This window comes from Alosa pseudoharengus, unplaced genomic scaffold (genome assembly GCF_046254945.1).
Source record: "Alosa pseudoharengus isolate Yale_2024_CS ecotype anadromous, Long Island Sound unplaced genomic scaffold, YU_APseudo_1.1 YU_APseudo_1.1_scf_9, whole genome shotgun sequence".
Taxonomy (NCBI): Eukaryota; Metazoa; Chordata; class Actinopteri; order Clupeiformes; family Clupeidae; genus Alosa; species Alosa pseudoharengus.
The window spans coordinates 41936858-41957554 of record NW_027468881.1 but is presented as its reverse complement, the minus strand read 5'-3'; the positions used below and the strand labels follow the sequence as shown (position 1 = coordinate 41957554).

The following is a 20697-nucleotide window of genomic DNA, read 5'->3' as shown; positions in this document are numbered from 1 at the left end:
TCTGTTCAACTAAACTATCTTGGGTTTTGACATGCAACAACACATTTCTATATACCAACATGATACAACACTGGACTTGTAAAGACATGTGCCAATACCAAAACACTTTAATGTTTGTCAGTAAGGCCATATAACTGGTGGGGGCATTACTGACTGCTTTGTAGTAGACATCCAAATGACAGCAAGGTTGGCAAAATACCTCAGCTGACTTTTTAGAAATAACGTTACTGTCATTTCCCAAAAACACAGAACAAACTGTTATTAACACTTCAGTAAGTTACATATGTTCACGATGAAGTCCTGAAAGAATCACGGTATATATTCAAATGAGTTGACTTAAGTGTTCACCTTTAGATGCTTGTCCCTTTGGTCTCTGAATTTTGGGTGAAGACATAAAAAACACAGAACGACATTAGCATAACATTGGAAACGTGCATGTTTAGTTCTTTACAGAACCATATTGCCAACCTAACAACTAACATTAAAGTAAACAGATTGTTACTGCTATGCGTTATCCATGCCATGTTCATAAACCCCTCTACCGAACACACATAGCATGCAAGCTTATTAGCAAAATATTGGCTAACATTAACTTGCCAGCTAGCGGTTAATGGCTGCTGCTGAGGACAGCCATTAGCCATAGCATCACCGTAATTTCACAATTGCTCGGCCATACTCGAGAAACAAATATTATAGTCCAGCACGTGCTAATTTTGGGGCAATGTGTTATAACGATCATAATGTCCATGCAGATCAGAAGCTTTGTCATCTGGTCTGATAGCGTTGGCTGTTTAGCCAGCTAACTTTCACCGGTAGTGGGAAACTGACTAGCCGGCTAACAAACCTGTCTGTTACCTGCATAAGAAGGACAACCTTCTTGTCAAATTATCACACTGGTGTTGATTTACTTACAATTACATTAACGTTAAACTTAAACTGGTTGTCCTACGGCTTGAACGAGGCCATAAGTCCCACTAGACCGTTAGATGTATCGCTAGCTATCGTTAGCAAACGTCTATCAACTCTTATCACGAACACCCGGGGCTTCATTTGAACTAAGTTAATGCTCCTGTTGGGAGGAAGAAATTACATTTGCCCACCGAAGCAACTCCCTGCCTACCTGAGGGTCAATGCTTGTGGCAGACATAACGTTAATTCATAAGCAAGCCCCTTAACACGAACGGAGCCAGTAAAAGTCTTCCCAGCTCCGTGTTGCGTTCACTGTTTAGCAGCAAAGTGTTTTTCACAGCGGCACGTAGTCTAGCTTGCTGGAGCTAGCTGTAAAGCACCTCAACTTTCACAGTTCAAAAGGGCTACTGTGTGTCTTCTCCAGACCGCTATTCAGATCCCAGAATTACACTGCCGCGAACAGATTCTCAAATGTCCACAGTCGATAGTTCCCGAAATGTTTACAGATTTTTTTAATCTGCAAACGACCACTTTAATTATTTTCCCCTCTCTGTAACCCTCCTTAGTAACGTTAATTGTACAGCCCAAACCACTACCTCCCCCAATGGCTGTTCCATCCGGGATCTGCGCAAGGAGAAACGCGTCACAACCATGGTTTCCCAAAGGCAAAAAACAGAGCCCGTCATTCTCTGGCGAAGACCATGGGAAGACCAAGACAGACGTTAATGACATATCTAGTGTTTGCCACGAGAGGGCAGCTCTGCACCACAAGTGAAATTATAGCAAGTTATAGTATAGTATAGTATACTTTTTTGATCCCGTGAGGGAAATTTGGTCTCTGCATTTAACCCAATCGGTGAATTAGTGAAACACAAACAGCACACAGTGAACACACAGTGAGGTGAAGCACACACTAATCCCAGAGCAGTGCCTGCTACAATGGCGGCGCTCGGGGAGCAGTGAGGGGTTAGGTGCCTTGCTCAAGGGCACTTCAGCCGTAGCCCACTGGTCGGGGCTCGAACCGGCAACCCTCCGGTTACAAGTCCAGAGTGCTAACCAGTGGGCCACGGCTGCCCAAAAAACACATGCTTGAATATGTAAACTTTTATAAAAACACATACTTGAACACTAACACCAGGGACATGTGGATTGGGCTAAGGACAATTACAGACAAAGGGCTGTATTTTGGGTCACCAGCGCATGGCGTAATACTCGTTATTCACCCGCGCAAAGTTGAATTCGGTATTTTGCACGTTTATTTTTTAAGCATTGCGCCCAGGGGTGTGGCAATTAACAACCTAGGGAGGGGCCTAGCGCGTTGTCTAAAAATCGCTATCATACACCACCTAAACCTGGTCAGAAGTCAATGGCGAGTTGTTCATTTGCTATTTTAAGAGCGCATGTCACCAGTCATATTGGCAGGTGCACGCACCATCCTTCTATCATTCATGAACGCACACCAGCGCACATCCATGCAAAGCATTACAAATTGCACGATTACAATGGGAAACATAATTAGAACAAAGATATTACGAAATACTGTACATCTCATAATGAGTAGTTATTCACCATCATTTGCAAATTGGTAATGACGGTTAAAAGTGATTAGGGGAGAGGCGAGACACGTATGGAGCACAGCTGAAGACACTGTCACGAGATATAAGCAACTCCTCTGCAGGATAAATGTTGTTTTGTTCAGTCATTTGAGCAATATTAGGGTAAGTGTTGCTTTTTCCAGCCTATGTTTTCGGTGGTAACCCATTGTCAGTCAATAGTGAAAGTAACTGCATATAACTGTCTTGTCGTTGACTGACTCCTTGGTGAAGTTAGTTTCACTTTGCCAATGAGTTCAAATAATAGACGAGTGCAAATGCGTGAAGGCTATGCTAGGTTTTAGTAAAGCATGGTTTAAGATATGTCAAATAAATGCATCTGTATTTTGGCATTCAACGGCACATTTGAAGGAGGCTGCATGCGAGACCGTATGGAATAGTCATTCTTAAAAAACCTAGGAACACCTTGTTGCGCCATGCACTCCACGTTTGATAACGAAACCCCTCCCAATGTGAACTGGACATCCTACTAAATTTGAATAGACTTTTGACGAGTGACGATGCACTTTAGAATGTCATGATAGGGCCCTATGTGTCAGTGTATAGAACAAATCAACACCTGGATGTCTTAACATTTTCTTCAGCTGAACAAAGAAAAAACTGAAGTAATTATATTTGGTAAAAAGGAGGAAAGACTTAGGGTTGCCACTCTCCTTGACACAAAAGGGTTGAAGGCAAAGGATACTGTTAAATATCTTGGTGTATTAATTGACAGTGATCTAAATTTCAATAGCCACATGAAAGCGATAACTAAATCAGCTTTTTACCATCTCAAAAATATTGCCAAACTCAGAGGGCTGATGTCAAAACATGACTTAGAAAAACTCATTCATGCATTTATCTCCAGCAGGGTTGATTACTGCAATGGACTGTTCACAGGCCTTCCTAAAAAGACTATTAAACAGCTTCAGGTGATACAAAATGCAGCAGCTAGGATTCTAACAAAAACTAAAAGAACTGACCACATTACTCCAATTCTTAAGTCCTTGCACTGGCTTCCAGTAAGTCACAGAATTGACTTTAAAGCACTATTGCTTGTTTATACATCAGTAAATGGAGCAGGACCTAAATACCTGTCAGACATGATTCAGCAGTACACACCTTCTCGTCCTCCCAGGTCCCAGGTGAAAAACCTGCTAGTAAAACCTACAGTTAGAACTAAACATGGTGAAGCAGCTTTTAGCTGCTATGCGGCTCAGCTGTGGAACCAACTTTCGGATGACATCAAAAAGGCCCCAACTGTAGCCAGTTTTAAATCTAGACTTAAGACCAAACTGTTCTCAGATGCTTTCTGTTAACTTTGCCGAGTTACAGATTCTGAATCTGCCTTGATAATTATTCTACTTTGTCTTTTATTACTTTTTTACTACTTTTGCCTTTGTTTTTTGCTTACTAAATATTCTTTATCTTTAAATTATTTTACCTTGTGTTTTATGTTTTCTTTTTATTATGATCTTTACCTTTTAACTATTCTTTGACTATATTGCCTTTCTATGCTTTTATTTGTTATTATTGTTTGGTTTGGTTCGGTACAAAATATGACCGCCGCTCAGTCCTGTACATCCGTTCCGCGAAAATAAATCACACTAATCAATTTGTCTCCATCTTTTACTCCATCCCCCACTCTTGAAACTTTTGTGTATGCTTGTTTGGCATGCCTGTGTGTGTGTGTGCGGCTGCACAGAAAGTAGCCTACTGGCGCTGAAAAGGTGAATAGATTGTAGAATAGCCAAAGAGGTTGTAGCATTGTTATAAAACCTTTAAAATCTCTAAACAATCACAAGTAGGGCAGTTCATCACAGTTCATCCATTGCAACTGGATTGATGAAAGGTCACACCTGTAGGCTACATTGTATTTGGGGAAAGCAAAATGTATCAGCATAATGTTATATATTTATATATTTATTTATTTATTTATTTATTTATTTATTTATTAATAAACAAAAACATCTGTGTCAGTTCCATGCCGTTTTCAACAGCTATCAAAAAAATGTTGTGAATGTTTCTTCTTCTACATAAGATTTTAGTCATCTTTAGTTCATGTGATACTTTATTGTCAATGCACAAATTAAGTAACAGTAGTCTGAAACGAAATGCTGTTTTACATCTAACCAGTGGTGCAAATAACTGACATGTCCAAATGGGCCTTGATGAAATGCGTCGCTAGACTGTTCATACACATTTTAACGGGCCAAAGTTGAAGAGCTGTTGTCCGTTATTGTTCGGGCAAATATAGGCTGATTCATGTTCCCTTGCATTGTGTAACTGAGGTCCATGGCTTGTCTGGCTTTCACCAGACCAAGCTCAATCTTTTAATTTTTAATTTAATTTTATTGTGCTTATAGAGCACCAAAACATAACACATGTATCATGGCGCTTTACAGAATGTAGGCAATCAGAGAAAGAAGGAAAGAAAGGAAGAAAAGAAAAGCAAGAGAGAGGCCCATGGGTAACAGGGGCGAGGAAAAACTCCCTAGAATTGGAGATATATATAGGAAGAAACCTCGAGCAGATCCACGACTCAAGGGCCTGACCCATCTGCCTAGGGTCAGTACATGACAGTAAGGTCTGTATACATGACAATAAGAGAGAATAAGACATGGTGTTAAGCACTTGAGCTGAAAGTTACAAGAGGTGGGATGATTACGTGTCCGTTATGGTAATTCATTATTCCTGATTTAGTGACAGAAAGTTCAATAGTCCAGCGTTGGAATTGTCCAGGGGAAGGGAGTTGTCGAGGGGCATGTGGTGGGTTGGCAGACGGGCCAGTAAAAAAAGCTCAATCTTTTTAAGAAATCAAAAAATAAATAGCGGGCAGATCAGGGTTCACCCAGCCTAGTCCATAGGCGCCCGATGTTGTTTAATTTTCCGATTGAGATATCCACGCTCTGGCTATTCTAAATGCAAAAATGCATCAGGGAGTTATGACAAAACTGTAACTAACAAACTAGATCCTAATAGAAAGCTGTTAGCTTCCCTAAGCTACAGGTAGGCCTATAAGGTAGGCCTATTTACAACATAAATTGTCAATAGGCTATGCTGGCGACACAAATAAAATCTCCTTTGGAAACCAATGGCTTACGCCTTACAGTATCAAGCAGACTTAAACTGCAATATCGTGGCGAAAAGTTGTAATAAAATTCACGCAGCTCCATTAGTCAAGGAAAGCGCGAATGAAGTAGCCACTTCTAAATGGGACCCACTACACAGTAGCTTAAGGTGTGTTGCTAAAGCAGCCATAATGAAATGAAGGTGTCATTGTTTGGATACTTCACACACACATGCTTTTTAATCTCAGACAACAACTACCAAGCTGGAATCAAAGCACATTGATTCCCCTCTCACACCCTGCACGCACTTAAAACAAATAAACAGGCGTCTCAGTCTCACGCGTGTATAGGCAAAACTGTATCAGACCGGTGTAACGTTGGTAAATTTTCCATTGCACAGAATGATTTTTGTAGCACGTGCAACAAATGACAGTCGAAAGATACAATTACAGTGCTGCTATCAATTTGCTTGGTATAACCGCATTTATAGTTTTCTACAAATGCAATCAAATTGGCCTCCATCACTCAACCAACGCTGATGGTAACATTATTGTACCTAGGTCCTTATTGATATTATAAGATTAACGTACCTGCAGTAAAAAACAAGCATGTCTGATAAACATTCTCAGATTTATTTCAGCTTCAAGAAGAAATGGGAATTACATTTCATGTGAACATCGTCCTATCCTTATTAGACGTTCTCTGCGGTAAACTAGAGTCCTTGTAGGAAGCGTCCATTGTTTTTCCAACCCACTTTTAACTTCCAACAAAATTACGTTTCACTGCAACGATGCGCCATCTAGTGGACAAACGACTACGTATCGCCAATACTGGAAATGCAGCCATGATGATGATGATGATGAATATTTTTGGCTTTCTTTTAATCCTACTGAATTTGTAATTATGTATCGGCCATTCTAATACCGATAGTATGTGCGTGCCTGTGTGTGTGTGCATGTGTATATGTATATGTGTGCACCGCCATCTACAGGCCAATGAGTGTACAGTCACTAAATGTACACATAACCTACATTTTTTTAGACCCCCCCATGGATGAAATTCTACGAAACTTGGCATACCCCCAGAGAATGCCAGGTCAATCATACACATAACATTTGGTGCAGTTCTGAACATCTTAACTGAAGATAGGGGCGATTAAAGCAGAATGATATTGCATTTTCATTTTTTACCGGGGGGTGCAAATCACAAATGAGTGATTATGGGCCAGGTTGATGTGGGTCCTTGAGACCAACATACCATAAAAGTTTCTTCATCCTCAGTGCCACGGTTCAGGTAGTTATTTAGGAAAAACTGCTTTTTTTGCAGGTTCGGGGGGGGGGGGGCAGCAGGGGGGGGGGAGTGGCCCCCGGGGACGAAACGAAATTTTTCAGTAAAAGTCTAGTGGGGCTACATACCCACCAAATTTCATGTGCACCGTTGTTTCGGTGTCCCGGGTATCGTTGACCAAAAATTCAGGAAGTAGATGAAGTAGCTTCGCTATAGCGGCGGTCATAATAAGCTTGACTTGACGTTCAATCACCTGCGTTGAGCGGCCATAGCACTGCTGGACCTGTGTGTGTTGACACTGAAACTTTCACATGCAGCGCGCAACCGTCGCCTCTGCGCTCATTGGACAGCGCTGTGATATAAAATGCCGCAGTGCTGCAATAGTAGCCTATCTGTCTACCCTTCTCCAGTGCTGTATTCCATTGTAGACAACTGTCGGCTGGAGAAGTGGGAGCATTCTACTATATAACAGACCCCGATGCGCTGAGCGTTTCATCAGGATTGCTAAAGTGGATGCGCTCGTTATCTGGATTGTTTTAATCGTACCTCAGATTGTACCAGCTGATTCACAATGAAGGAGCGAAGAATCCCACAGCCTGTGGTGGTGAGGTGTAAGCTTGTTTTGGTGGGAGACGTCCAATGCGGAAAAACAGCAATGCTCCAAGTCCTGGCAAAAGATTGCTATCCAGAGGTAGGCTATTTGATGTTCATGCCATCATACTGCAGAGTTCAGTGGATACAGAACTTTTAATGCAACTATATAGGCCTTTATTGTTTTGGGGTGATTTTAACCTGCATACCATACATGTATGGTCTCATTACATGGGGTGTCAGTATGCGCAACAAAATGTTTTGCGTAAGAAAATGTTTTCCATTAGTTCACGAAAACTGATCATTTCTGTCTGTTGCCATCCATCAAACCATGTAGGCCTACTCATTTACAAATATTAATGTTGTTTCCTTGTGACGACGCACGTGTGCCTGGCGGAGTGCATGGGATTGCGTTAGATGTGCCCGGGCATGCATATGAATTGGCTCCGCTAAAACCCAGGTCCAGCATGTTGCTTTGGAGCTCAGCACCCCGACATTTAGCGCAGTTTCACATTAGAAAGACAAAATATGTTTTCCCAGCGCAGTTGATAATTTTGGCCTTTTATGTCAGTGTGTGAACAAGTGAACAGAGATGTGTAAATAATGTCACAGGCTATGGCTATACAAAGTATGTTGGCAGAGCAATGCTTTCATCTTTTCAATATTTTCTCTTTTGGCCATCCAAATGTGAACAGACATATGTCCCGACAGTATTCGAGAACTACACTGCTGGCCTGGAGATTGAAGGGCAACGCATTGAGCTCAGTCTGTGGGACACGTCGGGTGAGAGATTTACAATATGCTTCAGATGAAATCACTGTGATGGTTTACACTTCATTGAATGCAATCAGGTGAAACGTTTGTGCTATTGGCAAGGCATTCCATCTGACTATAGTAAACAAAAACTATGTTTAGAAGCACTTTTGTGTTGCCTTTTCGGATAAACAAATAGGACCACGTAAATTTGAGGTGATGGATGAAGAGTTGGCTGCAGTCCACTTTTTCTATTAAAGGAATGTTCTAATGACGCTCAACATTCCAGAAATGTTGTAATGACACTCAACATTCCAGAGATCCAAAAATACTTAATGATTTGGATGACCATCATGTAAGCTTTCAAAGATCTGCAAGTGTTTGTTTTTGGTTTCTTCTGTAAATGAATACTCTTTTAATGAGTTGTTTTTGGTTTCTTCTGTAAACGAATACTCTTTTTATGTTGTTTTTGGTTTCTTTTGGGTTCTTTAGAATTGTTCTTCTGTCATGTGTAGTCTTGCCTACATCACTGCTTGTGTCTGCAGGCTCTCCGTAGCAGCATATTAGCAGCTTTTCTCTTTCTCCTCTCCTACATGTTTTCATTAGTTATCTTTTCTCTTTCTCCTCTCCTACATGTTTTCATTAGTTATCTTTTCTCTTTCTCCTCTCCTACATGTTTTCATTAGTTATCTTTTCTCTTCTCCTGTTTTCATTAGTTATCTTTTCTCTTTCTCCTCTTTACATCTTTTCATTAGTTATCTGTTCTTGGCTCTCTGCTTCCGTTGCCACAGCAGCGCTGGTTGAAATCACTGCTAATATAAAAGTTACTCACGCTGGTCAGAGTGTTTAGTTTCCCCACAGGTTTTCTTAAGTTTACAACTTTACATGTAGGCTAGCCGAGATGCTTCTTCTCTGAGTCTTGGAAAATATGTTTCATAATCCTTTGGACTGAAGGAGCAAACAATCAGTGTTAGTGATCTAACAGCAGCGGTCGCGTATATCCTCACGTTTGCCGAATGTTACTATCCTCGCGTTTGCCTAATGTTATCCTCTTGCACTACCAGTAAAAGCTAATAGACAAGTTGTAATGTGTTGATTAAAAAAACCCAGGTGTGTTTTATTCATAACGTTAGATAAGCCATCTTCTTGAATTTCCCCTTGGGGAATTGATCGATCAATAAAGTATCTATCTATCTATCTATCTATCTATCTATCTATCTATCTATCTATCTTGCCATATCTATCTATCTATCTATCTATCTTGCCATAAGTTCTCTGAGTAGTTTGGTCGCCTCGATTGACAGTCATAATAACAAACTTAGCAGAGAATTCTAGTTACAATTTCGACGTGGTTTATAATGCTACCGACTGCAGGAGCACACACACACACACAACCCAAAACTGCTTGAGTGTTCTGTGCAGAGTGGGGAGGGGCGTAGGCCTGCACGATTCGGTGGAAAATATTAATCTATTTTTTTTAGCTTAATTGATATCACGATTCTCTGCCACATTTTTTTTAGCTTAGAATTGATATCATGATTCTCTGCGACGATTTTTTTCTCACTAAGTGTAATGTTTATTGCACAGATGAACCATGACAAAACAAAACAAATTGGCAGTAGCCTACCAAACAGATTTTTCTGCACCTATAGCACATTGCGCATCGCCACCACAAGCCTGTAAACATAGAGGCTTCCATGAATAAAGAAAATACTGGCCATTTAAGTAGCCTACAGTAGGCTACCAAAAATAGTAAATATAACACATTGAACTAAATATGGTCCTGATACTGGCTCTATTTGAACTCCACATAATTTACATAATTAAAACATGTCAATCAACATGCTGCAGCTACAGCTTCAGTCTCTAGAGAAATGGAGCTTGTCAATTGCCAATTTAAGGAGCCTACAGTATCAAAAACAGAATGATTTCTTAGCACATTCTTGAACTGCTTGCCTTTTAGAGAATTAACATTCAACTGGCCAGTTCGGTTTGAGAGTGAGTGGTTGGCTGATTTTCGTCATTAGTACCCAATGTTTTTGCCTACCCAAGGCTACAGATTATTTTTTTAAATGTTATTTCTCCACTACTGGCTCATTTTATTGGTTTCTCTACGTCCTCCGCAAATTAAAACCCTGCTTAGACGACATGAAAACGATGCAACCGGTGATGTTTTTCTGCGTTTGACCCTGTCATGACCCACGCTTGACCCTGTCATGACCCACGCTTGAATTTCCCCTGGGGATCAATAAAGTATCTATCTATCTATCTGTCATTTAGACGCAAACAGAGGTTTTATCCCCCCGCAAACTGAGTTTTTAAAAACTCCGGGCTGATCGTTTTTTTTGGGGAAAACTCTGTTTGTTCATTTGCGTCTAAAGAGGTACAAACAGAGATTTATGTGACGAGGCGGAGATTTTTAGTCAGTTCAAAAGAGAAAGAGGAAGTGATTCGTTGCTGTTGTTGATATTTTAGGAATTCTGATTGGCTAACATGGGCTTGAGCTTCTTGTTACACTGCCACGTACAGGTTTGGCATGCTCTTGAAGGCATATACCATGGTTTGTGTAAAGAAAAACTTTTATGAAAACTGACAGGTGTGCACTATGTTATTTTTGAAATAGGAGACGGTGATATGTCCGTTTATGAAAATAGCCGGCCACGTGTAAACGTAGCATAAGCCACAGGTAGTTCGGTTGCGATGGACAACACGATTGAGAATGTTGTGATAAGTAGGCTATATTAACTTTGCAAAGTTGCACAATCTACATGTGTTTTCATCAGGAAGTGATATGTTTGTCCTATTCAGAGCTTTCACCTCTTTCCAGAAGCCAGTAATATTGTTACATAAAAGTTTGTCAGCTATAGCATCTGCTCTCATGACCTGTTCATGCTTATCAATGTAATGGATAGCATATTTGTACCTAGCATTAGTAAGCTTTTTATGCCCCAGGACAGGTCCATTTCTGGGTCTGCCTATTATTATTATTATTATTATTATTATCATTATTATTATTATTATTATCATTATTATTATTATCGTTGGTCCTGCCGCCCTTTGCATTTTTGAGGTGGTTCCCAAGGGGGCAAAACAAAAACAAAAAATCAATTAAAACAAAAAACAATTGGCATACACAACAGTGTCCGATTAAGCTGTCATGGACAAAGGCTTGGACCTGGGTTTGGCCTAGCAACCTACATCTGTCCTCATACAGTTGGCCTAGCAACCTACATCGACATCTGTCCTCATACAGTTGCATTTTCAGCTCTGAACAAAACCATTCAGGAATTATTTTAGCAAAAGTGGAACGTGCGTAATGTTTAATTCCTCAGTCGAGACGAGTGAAGCGGGCATGATGAATGAATGAAGCAGTTTAAGCTAAACTTCCCACAACCTCAATACTTTACAACAAATCATGAATGGTACTTTCAAAATGTTTTATTTTAGATAGAGTGCTGTTGGTGTTTCTCAAAGGTGGTCCGGCAGCTATCCCAAGTGGTTCGCGAGCAGACATGGTAAAATATAATATAGATGAGTTGTTTGCAATATTGAACCAACTTGTATGTAAATCCAAATAGTTCTGCAACACTGCCTATGTAAGCTACGTCAGTTTAAATCATATGAATCCTCTGACACATTAAGCAAGGTGCAAAGACAATAAGCAAGGTGGTTCAGTGAGTAGGCCTATTGTGTAATACTGTTGAAGTAGGTCTACTGTTTTTGTTTTTTAGCTAGGTGGTCTGTGATTTTTTTTATTGGTTAAGTGGTCCTTGGTCTGAAAAAACTTGAGAAACACTGAGCTATACGTATTAGTGAGTCTAATAACTCTTTGCCCTCATTCTGAACCATATCGCACACCGTTATAGAAATATCATGCATATGGATGATTCTGCTATTTTTATAGCTATAACAGTAAGTGTTTCCATTTATATAATGTTTCTACCATGCAAAATGTTAGGTTAGGCCACTGCACATCCAAATAAGTGCCCTTTACGACCCACAGCCCACAGTCTCCATGGGTTAACATGGCAAAGTTCGATCTCCTACCTATCATATTTCTTAAACTGCTTTTCCATGTCCATGCCCCTTAAATGATAGCGATTAACTAACAGAGATCAAGGACAGGGTGAATGAAACTGAAATAATGGAGTAGTTTAACCTAGAGCTGGCAATTTGTATTTGTGAATATTCAGGTAAATTGCAACAAAAAGTCAGCCTTGATTGTCCGCCTCCTAGTTATCCCTGTCAAGATTGCCATGGTTGTGACACCTCAACAGGCACAGGCAAGGAGGCATGGGGGGGGGTGGGGGGGCTTAGTTGGTTGGTTGTCACTGGGGTGCCGAGGTAGAGTTCAGTAGGGTGACAGCCGCTGGGAAGAAGTTTCCTCTGAACCTGCTGGTTTGGGTGCGAAGAGACGCCTGCTGAGTGGGAGTGGGGTGAACAGACTGTGGTTGGGGTGAGAACAGTCTGATGACGCTGCGCACCTTGCATAAACATTGCTTGCCCTGGATGGCCTCGATGGATTGAGGAACCGGTGATGCGTTGAGCAGTTTTTATCACCCTCTGCAGTGCTTTCCGGTCGGAGGCAGAGCAGTTGCCAACCATGCTGTGACACAGTTGGTGAGAACGCTCTCAATGGTGCAGCGGTAGAATTTCACCAGGATCTGAGGAGACAGGTGGACCTTCTTTAGTCGTCTCAGAAAGGAGAGATGCTGGTAATCGTAGGTGAAGAGGGAGTAAAGGAGAGGGCTCAGCACACAGCCCTGTGGAACCCCGGTGTTCAAGGTGAAGGTAGAGTGAGCTTATCTAACCCAGTGGTTCTCAAAGTGGGGTCCGGGGAGTGTAGAGTGTGTGTATGTAGTGTAGAGTGTGTGTGTAGTGTAACCTAACAGACTGTGTTTTGGTTAGGAAGTCCAGAATACAAAGGGAGGTATTGATGCCCAGTTCACTGAGTTTGGTGATCAGTTTGGAGGGGATGATGGTGAACTGAAGTCAATGAACAGCATTCTCACATAGTTGTAGCTATTGCCACCCTCATTGCTTACCACCCTCACTCTCACGTTAGCATCCAATGGTATATAGGCAGGCAAAACCAAACACTGTCTTCAGATCATCTCACAAAGCAGTCAAAATGAAAACACTACTGAGCAGTCATTACACACTACATCAAAAAATGGAAAACTCATATAGCTCCAGGAGAAATGTTCATAGTTTACAACACAGTAAATCATTTTGCCTCTAAAAAACAAAAAACAAAACAAAAAGATTTCATAACTTAGTGGATTCAACATTTACTGTAAATCCAGTAAACATAAAGTATTGAGAATGGGGGTTTGTGTTTACAGTTTTGAGTGGAATGTTTCAAAAAATGTGTTCTAGCAACTATGAAAACTGTATACCGGAAAAAACAGGCATTTCGGTACTGTAAATGTGAAGTACATTGCAGTCTGCAGCCTACAATGTACTCTGAATCTATCTGAATCTGATAGTTTCTGTCCATTGTTGATATGAACCTGCAGTGTTCAGCAACCTGTTTACACTCTAAAGTAGTGTACTGTATATGGGTTATGTCATATAATTTAAAACAAGTGTGATTAATTTTGATTCGTTGTGTTGAACACGTGGTATTGTGCTCTATTTGTGTTTACCTTTTGCCACTTGTGGTTGCCATTATGCATCACAGGTGCATCACAATGCAAAATCCATTGTATTGCATGAGAATGTGTTTAGAGTTTTGAAAAAAAGAATCTATGAGATCTGCAAACTGTTTTTATACGTGAAAGGCTTTGCCAAAAGGGTGATTGATTCAACAAATGTGTTCAGGCAACTGAGAATTTGGTTCAGAGAATGGAGTTTAGTGTTTTAGCAATTGGGTTAGGGTTAGGATTTAGTTAATTTGGTTCAGAGAATGGAGTTTAGTGTTTTAGCAATTGGGTTAGGGTTAGGATTTAGTTAAATTGGTTCAGAGAATGGAGTTTAGTGTTTTAGCAATTGTGAAAAACGGTCACTTGGATCTCATTCATGGCAGCTCTCCTGCAAGTTTTAGAGGTTAAATAAGGAATAAATGGCTATCTATCATTATGAGAATAATCACATAACACAGATTATAGTCTGTATATGTGTGTTTGTTTGTGTGGACAAACATAACTTGAAATTAGATAAAGTAGCAATGTAATCTTTTGCCACTGCAAAATGTGATATGGTTTCTTGTTGTGGTGATGGCATATTGCGACACAGTGTTCCTTTATGAAGATACTGGCTTCCCAGGCTTGGGCTGCAGTGGTCCATCCTGATGTAGGTGGGATGGCTTAAGGACAAGCCTGCACCACAGTGCTCCATCCTGATGTAGGTGGGATGGCTTAAGGACAAGCCTGCACCACAGTGCTCATGTCCCCAGTATGTGCCTTGCGATGCCGTTGCCATAGTTACTGTGGGAGATGAGGTGTGGCGCACGCTGGGGTGTCTCGCTGGGAGAGGGGGGGGGGGGGATGCACCCATCTACCCCCACCATGTCATGTCGCCCACAATGTGTGCATAGCACTGCTACTCTTAGAGTCTCTGACACTGTGTGCTCATCCAGAAGACTGGAGCATTCTGCAGCACTGACACTGTGTGCTCATCCAGAAGACTGGAGCATTCTGCAGCACTGACACTGTGTGCTCATCCAGAAGACTGGAGCATTCTGCAGCACTGACACTATGTGCTCGTATAGAAGCTTGGAGCATTCTGCAGCACTGACACTGTGTGCTCATCCAGAAGACTGGAGCATTCTGCAGCACTGACACTATGTGCTCGTATAGAAGCCTGGAGCATTCTGCAGCACTGACACTGTGCTCATATAGAAGACTGGGGCGTTCTGCAGCACTGACACTATGTGCTGATATAGAAGACTGGGGCATTCTGCAGCACTGACAATATGTGCTCATAAAGACTGGCACTATGTGCTCATATAGAAGACTGGGGCATTCTGCAGCACTGACACTATGTGCTCATATAGAAGACTGGGGCATTCTGCAGCACTGACACTATGTGCTCATATAGAAGACTGGGGCATTCTGCAGCACTGACACTATGTGCTCATATAGAAGACTGGGGCATTCTGCAGCACTGCTGTACATTTGGTCCTGTGTGGAACCATCCTCTCTGCCTGCCCAGAGTTTTTCTGGGGGATGTAGTACAGTGGTGGTCATCCTGAAAGCACTCTCTAAAGCTCTCTTAATCACCCAATGGGATTCTGGGGGATGTAGTACAGTGGCGGTCATCCTGAAAGCACTCTCTAAAGCTCTCTTAATCACCCAATGGGATTCTGGGGGATGTAGTACAGTGGCGGTCATCCTGAAAGCACTCTCTAAAGCTCTCTTAATCACCCAATGGGATTCTGGGGGATGTAGTACAGTGGTGGTCATCCTGAAAGCACTCTTTAAAGCTCTCCTAATCACCCAATGGGAGTTAGTGTATTGGAACACAAAATGTACGTTTTCAGAAAATAAACTAGATTCATAAAACCTGATCTATGCAGAGTTCATCTGGTAAACATAGGGCTTGTCTTTCTGCAGGATCTCCGTATTATGACAACGTCAGGCCTCTGTGCTACAGCGACTCTGATGCCGTCCTGCTGTGTTTCGATATCAGCCGACCCGACACAGTGGACAGTGCACTGAAAAAGGTAAGAGGCAAATTCAGCCCAATCGTTTTTTGTGAATATCAAAAGTCATTATTTTCATTGTTGATATTTGATATTGTTATTGATATTGTTATTATTACTGTTAATATTATATATAATGTAGACTTTTCAACTTTATTTGAAACTATTATTTTTAAAAGTTTTAATGTTCTTATGCAGTGGGTCGCTTTGGAAATCTACCAAATACCTTAACTATACCATAGCCATAACTATAACCATACGATAACCATAACCATTGTGTGGTGTTATGGTGTTTATGACAACCTCAAAACAACTCCTGAATGCTCTCTTGCAGTGGAAGACCGAGATCCTGGATTTCTGCCCAAACACACGCATCCTCCTAGTAGGCTGCAAGACAGACCTCCGCACAGATGTCTGCACTCTGATGGAGCTTTCAAATCAGAGGCAAACACCCATCTCACATGAACAGGTAAACTATATTTGTGTTCTTTAGCCACGTATGGAGAGTGTATGTAGTATATATCAGTGGCGGTTGCTGCTCTTTGGAATAAGGGAAGCTCTGATAAAAATGGTAAATTTTTAAATTAATATTATTAAGGTGCTATATTGTTCTTTGAGGGCAAAAATTATCCCAAAACCCAGAATAGACCAAACAGTAGGCTATAGAGCCCAGAATAGAGCAAACAGTAGGCTATAGAGCTGGCATGGCAGACATGGCAGCTTGGGGGGAGTTTAGGCCTTCTAGAGTTATTTCTCTGTGTACATTCATCTGCTTTGCTGTTTTATTTTTAATCTCCCCCGGTGGGCTTTTAAAATTCAAGTAAACATTAGCATAATGTAGCCTACTACCGTTATATAGTGCACTACCTAACTTAGCCTAAATACACAACTGAAACAAAAGCAAGTCACAAACTCTGTAACTCCACATTACGGTTTTATTTACAGTATGCTATTTACAAAGACAAATAGAAACCGACTGTATTGCTCACAAATTATGAGAATTTGAGCTGCAACTTGCCTTGCCTCTCGACTTCACCTGCCAACACTAACATTAACAAATCCCTTGAACTTGAACCACTTCCTGTCAGATCGCGACATATGCTGTCAATCAAAAAGAATCCAGCCTCTATGACGGTTCCTCCAATCATCATACAGAAGCTCGGCGTCCGGGCCATCCCACTGTCCCATTCACTCCCAGAGACGCCGGGCTTCCCTGGAAATGACGATTTTGTGGCGCTTGTCCAATACACGTCTAGGTTTTCTGCACTGAGATCAGCCCACTGTAGTGCTATTGAAAGTCCAGTGCATCCGAGCGTCTAAGGGTTTTTTGCATGGTTTTTTGATGGATCGAGTCGTCACAGCAATGTATTACGGGTGCAAAATCACGATAAATGACCGGTAAAACCTTACTGCTGAACAAACTAGCCATGAAGATGAACATGTTTTCAGCATGTTGTAGTTGGAATAGTAGGCTAGAAGCTAATGTAATAGTGTTATTTGATGCGGTTTTCCATGATATTTTAGAGGAGGCTGAGCTTCCCCTGTAGTCTTCTGGTATATATGTATGTGTTGTCTTATAGTCTTTTCTCTCCCTTTCCTATCTGCAGGGGTCAGCAATGGCTAAGCAGCTGGGTGCGGAGGCCTACCTAGAGTGCTCGGCCTTCACCTCAGAGAAGAGCGTCCACAGCGTGTTCCGTATGGCGGCGCTCGCCTGCATCAACAAGCTGCAGCCCCCCGGCAAGCCCAGCCCCGCCCGACACCTGTCCAAGCGTCTGCTGCACCTGCCCAGCAAGTCGGAGCTGCTCACCTCCACCTTCAGCAAGGAGAAGGCCCGGAGCTGCTCCATCATGTGAAGCTGCCCTCCGCCCTAGTTCCAACCAAGCCCCTCGTCGAGCCAAAGAACAGTTCCCATGCTCCCATTCCAGAGACACCTGGGGTCGGGGTGATGTGGGGCGGGGCTTTGTCACAGGCCCCTCCTACCTCTTCAGGTCACTCTCTGTTCCAGCGTTGCCCTCATCTCTCTAAAGAAACACCAAACGGGCAGCTGCCATCTTTGATTGTAGGGTTTCATCGGTGCACATCAGTTTCTCAGTCTCCACACTGAGAGAAGTCTCTCACCAGCGTAGCATCCTGCTGATCCCATTGTCACATACACAAAGAAAACAAAGACCGAAACATGGACAATGTTGTTGGTGCGGACTGTGTTCATTTGGATATTGGGCGTATTTAACAATCATGCATTTGCAGTAAAAGAAAAACAGTTGTGAGGATGAGGTGAAGTCATCCCTGTGTGTTTAATGCAAAGCGTATTTCTCATGTTGAATATGCACTTTAAGGTGTTTGAAACGTCACTGGCTGGTGGCCAATGGGGCACGTGTAGCCGCCACTCCGAGTAGCATCTGATTGGTTGTGAGGTTTGTTTGTGTGGGTGTTTGTGTTTGTTCAGTGTGTCTGTCTATGAGATGAAAATTGAAATGATTTAGAGAGAGAGAGCGGCAAGAATGACAGACTGCAAAAAAAGTGTATGTTGGGTCTGTGGCGGAGAGAGCAGAATTGTACATGTGTATGTATTTATGTGAGTTACTGTGGGTCTGTCACTCTATCGCATGCAAATGGTTCAGTGAGGGTTCGTCTCAGCTTCTCTGACTCATCAGCCTGCTCTGACTCCTGATCGCTCCAGATCAGCATCAGCCTGCTCTGACTCCAGATCGCTCCAGATCAGCATCAGCCTGCTCCGACTCCAGATCACTCCAGATCAGCATCAGCTTGCTCTGACTCCAGATCAGCATCAGCTTGCTTTGACTCCAGATCAGTTGCTCGGATGATAGACGTCCTGCTCCTCTGGCAGTGCCCACTGCTCAGCAGCCCTAAATCAGTAAAGCGTGAAGCTGCCACACACAGCTAGAGGACAGAGAGGACAGAGAGGAAGGGGACATAAGAAATCATTTCCCCCTTTAAGGAAATGGCTATAAATCTTACAAGACAAGGTATCCAATTACATCTGCTGGGTAGGAAGGCGTGGAAATTGCTGACACATACATCCTCTAGTCTCTCTGTCTCTCGCCCTTCTGCTCCCCCTCCAGCCTTTTGATCCTTAGTCCATCTCCTGTCACTCAGGCACTAGGGGGCGCTTCTGCCTAATGGGGCTAATCCATCTCCTGTCACTCAGGCACTAGGGGGCGCTTCTGCCTAATGGGGCTAATCCATCTCCTGTCACTCAGGGCGATGCACTCTAAATCCCAAAGCAACAGGCACGGGATGGACTGGTGCAGGAATGGGTTGCCATGGTGAACTCCTCCAGCTGTTGGGGGGATTTGTAGGGAATTACATTTGAAAAGGTCATTTGGGGCTAAAGTTGACCATCAACACAAGTGCAAAAGACACCAGCCTTTTGCATCCATCGCGGATTAGGTGTCACGTTAGAGCAAGGGCTGCTGACCAATGTGCCTGATATCCCTGTTCGGGTTTTGTTATGCTCCCACGTCATGTCCATCTCAACTGGGTTTTGTTATGCTCCCACGTCATGTCCATCTCAACTGCTCCCACGTCATGTCCATCTCAACTGGGTTTTGTTATGCTCCCACGTCATGTCCATCTCAACGTGGTTGTCAGTGTTAGTTTGGTCCCTGTGTGTACAGATTTGTTAGTGTGTAATGTAGTGTGGAATTCCATCTTTGGATTATAATAGCACTAGTGCACTGCCTTGTTGTTTTTTTTCCCTGAAGCAAAAACACTAATCTCTTTCTCCGGTCTGTTTTGAAGTCGGGTTCTCCTCTCGCCTGATGTTCCCGTCTGTCTCTCTCCTGAGGCCTGCAGCATCTCTAACTACTCTACTCTCTGGAGGAATTAAACATCTCTAAGTAATCTCTTACTCTCTCTGGAGGAATTAAACATCTCTAAGTAATCTCTTACTCTCTCTGGAGGAATTAAACTGCAGCATCTCTAAGTAATCTCTTACTCTCTCTGGAGTAATTAAACATCTCTAAGTAATCTCTTCTCTGGAGTAATTAAACATCTCTAAGTAATCTCTTACTCTCTCTGGAGGAATTAAACATCTCTAAGTAATCTCTTACTCTCTCTGGAGGAATTAAACTGGTAAATCCCGGTTCCCTTGTGATTGCATAACACGCAAACAGTGAAAACAAATCTGTGACTTTTCAGTTTAGCCACACAGCCGCAGCTGCTGACGTTCAACTGTCTCTCAGAGCCTTTTAGGACTCTTGAGTTTGTGTCTTTTCTTTTAGGATTCACATTTTAGTTTGTGTATTCTTGTAAAACGCTAAATCCCCAGAATTTGATATTTTGATTGTGAATGTACATTAAACTATGTAACAAAGAAAGAAGATAAATGAGTATTAATGTAAAGACTAATTAGTTTGCATTTGATTTCAACACACAGCACGTGATAAGCGCTGCATGATGGAGTCCTGTGATTTACTTTAAATAATCCGACCATTGGAAAGTGAGGGAGGTTGTACTACAATGGTGCCCACACAGATAGACTACAGTTGTGATTTGATAGCCTCATGACAGAATGACCGCTGAAGTGTTCACTCTCCAGTAGGATGACGATGTAGCGTCTCAAAGGGTGCTGTGGGCAGACAGGTCAAGTCAAAAAGAACAGGCAGGTCCTGTCCAAAGAGCCTTATCTGGCTTTCACTGTGTATGTTTTCCTCTTTAATCATCTAAATCCTTTGGTTCTCCTTTATCATGAATAACTCATGGACTATAGATAGACAGATATAGATAGATATATAAGATATTTTTCTTTTTGGTTAGGGTTTGGTTTGATGAGCGCTCCTTTTATGTTGTAGACAGACGGCCTTCTAGATCCTTGGACATGTATGCA

The 20697-nt window shown here is 42.1% G+C and overlaps 2 protein-coding genes across 5 annotated transcripts in view; one reads left to right on the top strand and one right to left on the bottom strand.

The window, feature by feature from the left end:
• LOC143114286 (YTH domain-containing family protein 1-like) overlaps positions 1 to 1585 on the bottom strand; it is a 33553-nt gene extending 31968 nt beyond the window's left edge. For 2 of the 3 annotated variants that reach the window (XM_076275813.1, XM_076275814.1), the window contains exons 1-2: positions 1506 to 1585; positions 349 to 373 (exon numbers count right to left, since the gene is read on the bottom strand). In XM_076275813.1, coding sequence (XP_076131928.1) covers positions 349 to 373; positions 1506 to 1562 — 82 coding nt within the window. In that variant the 5' untranslated portion in view covers positions 1563 to 1585. The other variant, XM_076275815.1, reaches the window with a different exon arrangement.
• A 2761-nt stretch (positions 1586 to 4346) lies between these two features.
• On the top strand, positions 4347 to 20115 carry rnd1a (Rho family GTPase 1a). Of its 2 annotated transcripts, XM_076275996.1 has the most exons (6): positions 4347 to 4366; positions 7469 to 7550; positions 8146 to 8233; positions 15760 to 15869; positions 16183 to 16317; positions 17456 to 20115. In XM_076275996.1, exons 1-6 carry the CDS (start codon positions 4347 to 4349, stop codon positions 17699 to 17701), a joined length of 681 nt encoding a protein of 226 aa, XP_076132111.1. In that variant the 3' UTR covers positions 17702 to 20115. The 2 variants fall into 2 exon arrangements, with proteins under 2 accessions (XP_076132111.1, XP_076132110.1); XM_076275995.1 differs by lacking the exon at positions 4347 to 4366 and having other exon boundaries at positions 7322 to 7550.
• The last annotated feature ends 582 nt before the right edge of the window (positions 20116 to 20697 follow it).

Bases quoted from the DNA above. Each gene is read 5' to 3' on its own strand.
- rnd1a (XM_076275995.1), top strand. From the start codon at position 7,431: ATGAAGGAGCGAAGAATCCCACAGCCTGTGGTGGTGAGGTGTAAGCTT. The intron at 8,234-15,759 runs GTGAGAGATTTA...GTCTTTCTGCAG, and splicing joins CAGTCTGTGGGACACGTCGG to GATCTCCGTATTATGACAAC. The intron at 15,870-16,182 runs GTAAGAGGCAAA...GCTCTCTTGCAG, and splicing joins TGGACAGTGCACTGAAAAAG to TGGAAGACCGAGATCCTGGA.